This window comes from Amyelois transitella, chromosome 2 (assembly GCF_032362555.1).
Source record: "Amyelois transitella isolate CPQ chromosome 2, ilAmyTran1.1, whole genome shotgun sequence".
NCBI lineage: Eukaryota > Metazoa > Arthropoda > Insecta > Lepidoptera > Pyralidae > Amyelois > Amyelois transitella.
In genome coordinates this window covers 4,710,523-4,723,184 of record NC_083505.1, presented here as the reverse complement: position 1 = coordinate 4,723,184, position 12,662 = coordinate 4,710,523, and the positions used below count along the sequence as shown (strand labels likewise).

At 33.2% G+C, this 12,662-nt stretch overlaps 1 protein-coding gene across 1 annotated transcript in view; it reads right to left on the bottom strand.

The window, feature by feature from the left end:
* Positions 1–670: 670 nt before the first annotated feature.
* LOC106142992 (uncharacterized) overlaps positions 671–12,662 on the bottom strand; it is a 32,847-nt gene continuing 20,855 nt past the window's right edge. Inside the window, exon 21 of the mRNA XM_060950996.1 lies at positions 671–921. Within this exon, the coding sequence (XP_060806979.1) occupies positions 814–921 (108 nt within the window). The 3' untranslated portion in view covers positions 671–813. The remainder of the gene's footprint in view (positions 922–12,662) is intronic.

The window sequence follows — 12,662 nt, the reverse complement described above, 5'->3', positions numbered from 1 at the left end:
TAATAATATAATTAAGTAGAATGAAATAAATATTTTTAATCAAATAAAGGAAAAAGTAATGAATCAACAACATACTAATAAATAAAGTATTATAATTGCAGAGAAAAGAAATGAATGGATGACGCTCCGCTTAACTCTATTAAATTTAAGAAGTGAATGAGCATGAGTAGGAACACTGAACTGTTCTTGTGAATCCACGGCGCTATACGAAATAACCATTAGATTATTATTTTATTTACATTAAGAACAACGGTTTAAAGGCAGTTTGTCACTTAACGAACAATTAATTAAGAGGATACATTAGATATATCACCTAGTTGTATAGACCACGTTTCTTTCGTGGACCTCCACATAAATGTATAGTATAATAGGTATTATTATAGAAAAATATTTTAGTATACGCAAAAGGTGGAGCTGGTGTATGTTATTGCATAATACCTATCGACTGGTCTACTTACTTTCACTTTCGACGGCCAATAGACTGTAAACGTAAACATTAAAGAACATCGCTAATCCTTATCACATAATAGATTTTGACGATTGTATTTTATTAAATAATTATAATTAAAACCATCGTGGTTTTAAATTAACCTTAAAAATTTAATTAGTTCTTCTGATTTTAATGCCTACAGCAGTACCTAAGCAAGGTAGTCAAATAAAAAAAAAACAATATCGTAAACTATTTTATTATGTATACAGAAATATTGGTTCTATAGAAACAAGACAATAAATATGCATAATCGTTAAACATACATTCACAAAAACAATTTACATTTATTTGACCTTTCAGGTCATGCAAACTTTTTTGCACAACTACCTAATTTCACTATCTATATCCAAGCATTTCTCCCAATAACGATTCATGGCGTTATATCGATGCATGGGTACTCCAGCGAGACCATGGGCTTCGTCAGGATACGACTGTAATAGAAAAACATAAGTATATATTTAACTATAGAGCGACTCATAAAAAAAAATAGTTAAAAAAAATTTACGTCCCCATATCTTAAATGGATAGTCAAATCATTTTGTTCTAATTCTTCTCAACAAACCCTTTCAGTCGATATCCGTATATACCATGACATAAAATGTTATTAGTCAGCCATATAAGGATATTGGATTACAACTGACTTTAATGGCTAATCATGTACCTCTATATTCAAAGTAGGTACCTACTACTAGAAATACTACCTAAACTTTGAGCTCTTTGACATAGAAGAGTTTTTTCAAATATCGATGGTGGAAATGTCAAAGGGCTTAAAGGACAAATTGGCTAAAATCACTTTTTGATGCAGTTTTATAGTACAGTTTAAGCGCTGTCGATTGGTATTGTTAACTTTTCTCTAAGTCAAAAAATGAGAGAGATATTAGACAAGTAAAATTTGCATTTTTTTCATTTTTTGCATTAAAGGTCGACATAACAAACAAATTGAACATAACGTTTCGATTTTAATGTGTTCAATGCTTAAAGGACATCACGTAAATTGTAATTATATTTAAAACACAAATAACCATATTTTAATTATTAATTATTTACTTAAAGGACACATTGTAATTTACATTAAACTTACGACCCACGGATTTTTTAACAATAATCTTATAATAACAATTAAACTCTTGTATGCCTGTGGACTCCATGCACGCAGTCATCGAGAGTGAAGAAAATAATTGTATGGAGTCCATCACAATGGCCAACCTATATTGAAGCAGCACGCAAAAAGCCTTTTCCTTGTAAAGTGGAAACTCTAGAGTATTCGGACATGGAATGAACTGTCTGTCAAAGCATTATTAGGTGATCCTATCAAAGATTTTGGAAAAATGAGAGTGGTTACTATGAAAAAAATAATTTGAACAGCATTGACATTAAATATTCTATGAAAGATGACGCAAAAACAACGGTAGTAGAAATTTTCAAGGTCCCAACTTTGAAGACTAAACGAAGAGGAAAAAAGCTACCGAAGGCTACCAACAATATTTTAGCTCAGAGTGAGCCTTACGAAAACCTCAATTTGTTGCCGCTTTATACAAAGCAGCAAACAATTTCTCGGGCAAAATATAATGCATACATACATACATAAAATCACGCCTCTTTCTCGGAGGGGTAGGCAGAGACTACCTCTTTCCACTTGCCACGATCTCTGCATATTTCCTTCGCTTCATCCACATTCATAACTCTCTTCATGCAAGCTCGGCGGTTTCGGGTACTTTTGACCTGACCCTTTACCAGACGTCCTTAATTTGATCAAGATACGTTCGTCTAGGTCTTCCCACTCCGACCTTTCCCTCCACACCCTCCATGTATATCTGCTTAGTCAACCTGTTTTCATTCATCCTCTCCACATGACCGAACCATCTCAACATACCCTTTTCTATTCCTGTAACTACATCTTCTTTCACATCACAACATTCCCTTATCACGCTGTTCCTTATCCGATCACTCAATTTCACACCCAACATACTCCTTAACGCTCTCATTTCCACTGCATTTATTCTGCTTTCGTGCTTCTTTTGCCATACCCAACTTTCACTCCCATACATTAATGTCGGGACCAACACGCCCCTATGCACAGGCAGTCGAGCCTTTTTGGATAGTTTCTGACTGCTCATAAAGGCATGCAAAGCTCCATTCACCATGTTCCCCGCGTTCACTCTCCTTTCAATATCACTATCACACTTGCCATCTGATGTAAACTTTGATCCTAGATATACAAACTGTAACGACCCCCCTACCCCCTACTAATACTATTATTAAATATTTATTTAAAAATTATTTAATATTTATTTATTTATATTTTATTTTTGTTATTTACAAAACGACACCAAATTGCAACGCCCTAACAAATAATAATTAAAATACTATTATAATGTAATACGCTCTTTTTACGACACCAATGTAATAAATAATATAACGCATAACCTAAGGACCCTTTATAATTTAACTTTCCGTATTTCTTATATCCTAATGTGATTTCTTAATATGGCCAATAGCACGTGATCATAGTGGTATTTCCCTGGTTGCATAGCCGATATAACCTCAGACTCTACGAAGTCTACATATCCTAGAACAACCCTAGTGAACCTATATGACCTAACTCTGTCTGATTACTTAAATTATAAATAGGAACTTATAGGTAATGTAGGTAAATAGAGAGTAAATTAAATATTCAAGTTTTCCATTATTTTTATCCAGATTGGAAAAGCATATAGTATATATTTCACTTCAACACTCGAGCTTCTAGTTATAGGTAATATACGTATTTTATTAAGTATGGAATTACACAATGGTATGATATTTAAATGAGCATTTGAACTTTCGGGTATAGGCATATTAGGTAAATATTGAGGTACTGATATGACGTCACATCAGCATTTGAGCTTTCAGGTATAGGCATACGTTTATATAAATTAATATGAAATACAGATTGACATGTTCCCAGCATTTGAACTTTCAAGTATAGATAACCATTTATATTCAATATGAATATACAGAAATACATGTTTGCAGCATTTGAGCTTTCGGGTATAGGCAGCGACCCCTCCCCGTCGCTACCGGTGGATCGCGTCACCAGACGGGGTAATCCTCCCCCCTAGCTCATTCATATTTTCTCAAGTCAATCAAATTCAAAGAGACCTTGTAAGTCTGTATGTCAATACTGTCGAAGTAAGTCAAAGTCCTGTCAAGGAACGAGAGGAGAGATCAAATGTCTCCAAGCGATATTACCTTATTCTACAATGCAGCATTAGCTTGACATTGCAATGAGCTGAATTAATATTTTTAACTAATTTAATATTTGATATGTCATCAGGAAAGGTAATATCTTATCTCCGAAGGAGAATACACAATACAGTCCAGTCAGTCATCAACAGGGGTAGTCATTCATTTTAGGTATAGAAATAAATAGTAAGAATAGGTGTAATTCCTAGACATGCGAATATTAGATGATAATAACCTTATTGCAATAAGTTTTCATTACTTATTTTGGATTCGAATAAACGAAGGTTATTTATTGAGGTCTTCAATAGACCCTGCATATTAATGATCTAAAGAAAATGTGGTAAATATAAGTAGTTGATAGTTATATCCAAAGCATTCATGGCTTTAATTATTTAAACATACGTTATAAATGTATTTCCTCACTTGGTTAATCTTGGCAAAATGATCACAAAAGTAGATAAGTGTCTGATTGTTTCTCATATAAAACCATAGGTTGTATAAAATAAGTGAAAATATTTCATTCACTAAAGTTGTAAGGGTGTTTCCCCTGAGATGATCTCATATGAGAACAATTCAGATAAAAGACTTTCTAGACTTGATTGCGTATAATCTAAATCTATGTCCAACTCCACTGCTTTGCCTCGAAGAATTACGGACGACCAGTTTCACTGATCAGATCAGATCATAGCTCTCAAAATCCGGAAATCATCCTTTTAAATAATAATTAATGAATATTAATTTTTCAATGATACATTTCACTCAAGACCGAGCAAGCCAGAAATATTCAAATTTCATAATAGATAATATATTATTGACTTTGGATCAACTTCCAACCCAAGCAGGGACATATTTATATCAATTTCATTATTCGAATTCAAATAAATAATAAAATAAAATAATGGAATTCTTTCACCCGTTTCCAGGAACCGCCTCCCAGGAACCACTCCACTCATCACTTATCGAATAAAATTATATTAATTTAAATTAATATCGAAACCGATTCCCGCGCGTAATTATTATGCATGCGCATGCGCAAACCTATCGCGTTTTAGGCTTGTCTACCCCGTTATCTGGCCAGATTCCGTCTCCCAACCGTTCGCGACTGAACCCCACGGATTCAGCATCCCCGACCCCTAACCGATACTCATAGGCCGATTGAGATCGACTCTTTGACCGACTGATCCAGCCTGATTCCCTAGCTCCCGGATCGAGACCGTCCCGACTCCGAATGCCTCTTAGCAAACTTCCAAATATATAAATATTTTAATAACCTTTAAATTTGTATATTTATATTTCGTAATAGATAAAGATTTTTAATATATAATTATTTAATTCGCGTATCCCTAAACACTAACCTACCTAAGCCTTAATTTTCTACCAGCTAATCACGAAGAATGTGTAAGTGTGTAAGGAATTTCCGGTGTAAGAAATTCCCGTCTAACAGCTAAAGTCAAGTTTTCGGATGAGCTTCATCCTGTCCCTAGATACTACGTCCTATTCATACTCCTATTCCTACTCTCTGTTTGGGAATTGAATCTTAGCCAAAATTCGCTTCCCCTAGTCTGCTAAAACGTTGGATGGGTGGTCCCCTAACACCTATCACCCGTGTAGTTGTATGAGTTCCTTTGGGAAGGGATCAGAACTCATACGGCCTGTTTGGGTCTAGATTTGTGAAACGTTCCCCAAAACCCTCAATCCTTATTACATAAGAGCGTCGTTCGGACCGTTGACTATTCAGAATTTTGAGGTCGCATTCACAAACCTATATGACTAACTAGGCATGCCTTTCAATCGCGGCAGCCCTCCTTAGACGTCACAATCTAAGAATATTTTACCTAATAAATCCATCCAATTGCATTTGACACCGTTAGGCACAATCAGACAGATTTAATTCAGAATCTGAATATAAGCCCCAAAACTAAACAAATGAAATATTAAATGAAATTACTAGACTTTCTAATACCTGATTTAGTGACCAACACTCAGCAACACAGTCAGTCCAATCAACCCATTCATTTGACTTAATCAAATAAATGAATTAACAAAACCAACCAGCGCAAGTATTCACCACTCACTACAAAAATCACTTTACACTCAATTTGAAATAATGAACTATTAATTAGTTAATCAGAAGTTTTATAAAAAATTCTAGTTAATTATTAAATGACCCGCCCTAAGCTTTCCAGATTCTGAAACACCCAATTACCAGACTTCAGCCGTATTTACTTCTTTCTTGATTAAAATAAAACTTAACCTGATCGCAGTCCGTTTTTCGAACACGTCAGGATCCTTTAATTTTATAAAGGTGCGCGAGCGCTCACCTCCAGCCTCAGGTCCCGAATCCCCCTAGCATCCCATCTTCCGTCCCTCCAACATTCTATGGGCGTGACCTTAACTATGACGCCACCAACTTATTAACCAATTAGCGTCTCACACGTTTTTTGTCAAGCAAGCCCTTTGTCCTTGCACGGCGGAATTAAATATACATACATATGGTCACGTCCGCATCCCTTGCGGCCTGACAGAGCCAACAGTCCCGAAAGGACTGAACGGCCACGTTCAGCTATTTGAATTAAATATATTATTAGAATATTATAAAACTGATTTAAATATTAAAATATTTTTGTGATAAAATATTTGAGAATGAAATAACGTGTGCAAATATCTTGGACCGTTACAATCGACCCCAAAATTATACACAGGTGGAAAGGCAACGTCCTTGAAACCGGAGTAGAATTTTTCACCACTCACAATTCTCAAATGTTTTGAACATAAGATCATTATAACATATATTCTTCTTTTTTTTTTACCGAAGAATATTCAACAAAATATTATTTTCTCAAACACAAGGAAATGTGTATGCTCTAGTGTGGGTGAAAAGAGCAGTGTGAGGTGTATTTCAACCAAGGGAATATCAGAAATCACCAAAGCAAGCTTTGAGCTTCTTACTTTTGCAATGAACGACCATTCTCAATCACCAGATTTTGACAATGATCTTGATAGGAAACAGGGTGTGAGACTGCCAACTCTAATAGTAATGGTTATCCACTCAGATTAATCCAATCTTCCGATTATTTCTGAATTGATTACGTAACATTCCCACGAATCAAGGTCAAATCTATATAACGGTGAGACAAAGATGCCCATGTACTAAAAGTTTTCTCAAAACTTTAGAGCAACCCCAACACTTCCTTGGAGCATGTGCAGTGTACTAGTTATCGTCTTAGCTTTTTGTGCAGTGAGGAATTTCGTACAGTTGTTGTAACACCGGGATGTAATATATACCTCTATTTTGAAGCATATATTTTTATGTAAACCTAACTCCAAATTCCCACTGTACCAAATTCATTGTGTAGTGTACTTCTTTGCTTTGAGTAAATAATATGGGTGTAATCAAGCTCAGCAATGTGACATAAACCAAGCCCTGTCATACTTTTTTTTTTATCTTAACACCACCTCAAATCAGCCACCATTCGCCACTTGAGAATATGTCACAACCGTAACCTGATTACGATAAAACATTATTATAAACAAATTTACAACAATAAAAACCACTATAAAGTGTTCCAATTAATTACCCCTCCACCAAACCAGTAAATCTGTCAACACTTTGTTTTACTTCAATTATTTCAAACATTATACCTACAAACTTAAATTATTTCAATCTCAAAAGATTATCATTTCTCTTACTGTTCTTTATTTGAAATATCGGTATGATACATTTTTAATTTGTTTTCCATATATAATTATATATATATTTTTTTGTTTTTATAGTACCATGGTTATATATTATTATAATTAGCATGGATATGAATCCGTCATGTCTTCGGTCGGTAGATATTTTTTTTTTAAATGTATTTCAGACTTTATTAATAATCTATATCTATATTTCAAAAAGATAAACCTTCACAAAGATTACTTATTTATTATTCTTCTCCTGTAATAATCAGTCAGATAACTTCTTTTCCTAATACTTCAACTATCGTGCTTGCATGGATGTAGAAGACTACACTAGATATGTACAATCATCTAATCACTTATTGTAATTGTAACGACAGTTACTTTAACTACGAATATCTTGACGCAACTTGCTAAATCGATTCCAATGTTCTGCTTAATTCAAATTCCTTATATGACTTTTAACCAATTTTAGACTATGATATGACTAGATTCGTACCATCATTAGTTCATCAACTTAAGTTTAAGTCGCACTTACATACATAGTTAAATAAAAGTACACCCTTTTACGACCCCATTCGTTTCACATTCCATAATCACTTTGTCCTATTTAATCACTATAGTACTAACCCGAAATATTATTATAATTATTCATAATAAAATTAAGTAGGCTAGAATTTATAACCTTAAAATTGTTAAATGCATAACACATATACATACATACAAATATAAATCACGTCTTTTACGAGGCAACCAGAATCTACACTCTACGAGTATTTTTTTCCCCAAATAGGTATAAGAATGACTGCAGGGCGAAATTGAAAAATACTTGAAACCTAGCTAAACTCGATATTAAAATATCAGTTGACTAGTACTTATATGATAATAAAGCTGAATTTAGCATTAGCATTCGTATTACAAGGTATTATTAAGTATACAACTAACACATAATTTATTCTTAAATTAAATACTCCTTATGTAAAAATACCTATACTGTATCTACCAATCTCTCTCAACCTGTCATTTGCTTTCTACTGCTTCTCTCTCTACTCGATAATATTAACACTCGTCTTGGTATGATAAACTATTATGATCAAGTACTGAATCTTAAATATTCACCATTCCCTAGATCAATTTACAACTCACTCTCATCTGTGGAAGTCACTCTCTCATCTTTAGAAATCTCTCTCTCTCAATCATGCCTACCTATGTAACCGACCGAGTTTGAGTTACTTATATATCTGTAATAATTTACAGAGATTTATTTTAATTTCTAGCTTTGCCCTACCGTATTCATACCGTACTCCTTTTCACTACCTAATTATTTAGTCATACAATTGATAAACCTAAACTAGAGAACTATTTTGTCACATTACATACATATTAATTTAAATCGCTAATCAATATGATTAAACTTATTCTTTTACAAATGAACCAATTTCCTAATATTTAGTGATTAAAATAAAACACTGTATCTTTATCACATGTAAAAACCATCGACGCTTGATGACTTATTAGATGAATACCTACTTATTACGTAAAATCATCTAATCTCATTGATTCTTTAAAATAGGTTAACAAACTCTGATACTACTACAACACCAAGGTGTAGAAAATAAATTAATCGTATAACCTTTATCTATAATCTCAAATATCGTTCATATAATGTCCGACCCCACGTCACCATCTCAACACCAGGATGAACGGAACACTTAATGTCCGACCCCACACCATCATTCCAGCATGACTAACAGGACTGTAAAAATCCCGACTCCACACCAGTATAGTATTATAAATACAAGGATTCGAAGGACATATTGAACTTCACCATAACCACTCTTACACAAAATCATCCATCTATAATTACAATTAAATTAGTTCTTTACTAAAAAAGTATTTTTTAACCCGTAGTAGCATAACTGAATGCAGACTCTGTCCACCCCGCAACGACAAATTCGAATAACCGTATATCACAAATATACTTCTGTATCCAAATCTTTCGACCCCGCGCTAGTAACCCCATAAATACCAAGAAGAGCAGATAACCTACCTCCACCCTTCTAATTATATAATCAAAAATCATTTTATTAATAAAAAATATTATGATCAGGTAAACTATTAGCTTTTCATCCAAACGAAACTTCTAAGTTCGCCCAAGATCGCCGACTCCGTCCACCCCGCAAAGAGACAGACGTAACGGAGACGTATTCAAATAACTTATTAATAAATAATAGGGTGCCCAAGCTATCTGACTGTAAAACTCTGAAAGTAAAACTAAACTAAATTTAATTTTCTTATTATTTTTTTTTGTAACTAATGATTAATATAAACCCCGCGACCCCAAATTCTACAGTCGTAAAAAAAATCATTTTTTTTTTTATTATTATTAACTATTTGGTAAATTTTCCAAATCAAAAGTAAAACTAATTATTATTCTGCTATCATTATTACCTACGTAATAAACGTAAATGTTCTCAATAATGATTCCTAAATCTAGGACATATTTTTTTCTTTCCTAAAATCTGGTCACCCTTACTTCGGAAGAAAACATGTGCAACGTCATAAATAAGCACTCCACTTACAACATTGATTTGGGCTACGTAATTTAGTTTTTTTTGTTTCGACCCCATATCGATCGTCAATTCTTTCTTATCGTCATGTTTTTCTAACGAACACTTGTAGTCATAAATTAGTCAAACTATTATACTTCTACACGTCAACATGAAAAGTGAGCTCTAGTACTTTGTCAGCGCCTTTTTTGTTTATTTCACACGCTGAGAGGTGACCATAAAGATGTCGAGGTACAACTTGACTCTGTTTTTGTATCCCGCTGAAATCTAAGAACCGGCCCATGAACAGACCTATTGTTTTTTATAAACATTCCCATGTGATAAGACCCACATGAACTATTTCTTTGTTCCCGTTGTAGGCATGGCTTCAAATTGCAAGCTTGCTTAAATATTAACAATTCATAGAATCATACTCCTGAGAAATAAATGGACTACGATCTTGACCGAAACTTCGCTCCCGAAAACATAAGTAATTATTAAAAGCTACAAGTTTTTTTTTTAAATAACGATCAAGGTATAGTACTTAAATTAAAAGATAAATGAAATATTTTATGTAGACTTCGCATCACACATCGCGGCAACAAATTGTGACCGATTTACATATTAAATGTACTCGGCCACTTTAATTGGCCAAATAAGAAATCAAGCTAAAATTTAAAATAACTAAAGAAATAATATTAAAATTTTAAGCGTTTTAAGAACAATATCTAAATTATTTATTTTATAACTTACACTTTTAATAAAACTAAATTTCTAATTAAATAACCTATTTCTTATATCCTTGTTACTACGTTTTTTTTTATATATCCTGGTCACTACGGTTTTTATATGTATATCCTGTTCACTACGTTTTTTTATATTCTAGTCACTACTGTTTTTATATATCTTGGTCACTACGTTTTTTTTATATCCTAGTCACTACGTTTTTTTTTATATCCTGGTCACTACGTTTTTTTTATATATCCTGGTCACGGCACCAAATTGTAACGACCCCCCTACCCCCTACTAATACTATTATTAAATATTTATTTAAAAATTATTTAATATTTATTTATTTATATTTTATTTTTGTTATTTACAAAACGACACCAAATTGCAACGCCCTAACAAATAATAATTAAAATACTATTATAATGTAATACGCTCTTTTTACGACACCAATGTAATAAATAATATAACGCATAACCTAAGGACCCTTTATAATTTAACTTTCCGTATTTCTTATATCCTAATGTGATTTCTTAATATGGCCAATAGCACGTGATCATAGTGGTATTTCCCTGGTTGCATAGCCGATATAACCTCAGACTCTACGAAGTCTACATATCCTAGAACAACCCTAGTGAACCTATATGACCTAACTCTGTCTGATTACTTAAATTATAAATAGGAACTTATAGGTAATGTAGGTAAATAGAGAGTAAATTAAATATTCAAGTTTTCCATTATTTTTATCCAGATTGGAAAAGCATATAGTATATATTTCACTTCAACACTCGAGCTTCTAGTTATAGGTAATATACGTATTTTATTAAGTATGGAATTACACAATGGTATGATATTTAAATGAGCATTTGAACTTTCGGGTATAGGCATATTAGGTAAATATTGAGGTACTGATATGACGTCACATCAGCATTTGAGCTTTCAGGTATAGGCATACGTTTATATAAATTAATATGAAATACAGATTGACATGTTCCCAGCATTTGAACTTTCAAGTATAGATAACCATTTATATTCAATATGAATATACAGAAATACATGTTTGCAGCATTTGAGCTTTCGGGTATAGGCAGCGACCCCTCCCCGTCGCTACCGGTGGATCGCGTCACCAGACGGGGTAATCCTCCCCCCTAGCTCATTCATATTTTCTCAAGTCAATCAAATTCAAAGAGACCTTGTAAGTCTGTATGTCAATACTGTCGAAGTAAGTCAAAGTCCTGTCAAGGAACGAGAGGAGAGATCAAATGTCTCCAAGCGATATTACCTTATTCTACAATGCAGCATTAGCTTGACATTGCAATGAGCTGAATTAATATTTTTAACTAATTTAATATTTGATATGTCATCAGGAAAGGTAATATCTTATCTCCGAAGGAGAATACACAATACAGTCCAGTCAGTCATCAACAGGGGTAGTCATTCATTTTAGGTATAGAAATAAATAGTAAGAATAGGTGTAATTCCTAGACATGCGAATATTAGATGATAATAACCTTATTGCAATAAGTTTTCATTACTTATTTTGGATTCGAATAAACGAAGGTTATTTATTGAGGTCTTCAATAGACCCTGCATATTAATGATCTAAAGAAAATGTGGTAAATATAAGTAGTTGATAGTTATATCCAAAGCATTCATGGCTTTAATTATTTAAACATACGTTATAAATGTATTTCCTCACTTGGTTAATCTTGGCAAAATGATCACAAAAGTAGATAAGTGTCTGATTGTTTCTCATATAAAACCATAGGTTGTATAAAATAAGTGAAAATATTTCATTCACTAAAGTTGTAAGGGTGTTTCCCCTGAGATGATCTCATATGAGAACAATTCAGATAAAAGACTTTCTAGACTTGATTGCGTATAATCTAAATCTATGTCCAACTCCACTGCTTTGCCTCGAAGAATTACGGACGACCAGTTTCACTGATCAGATCAGATCATAGCTCTCAAAATCCGGAAATCATCCTTTT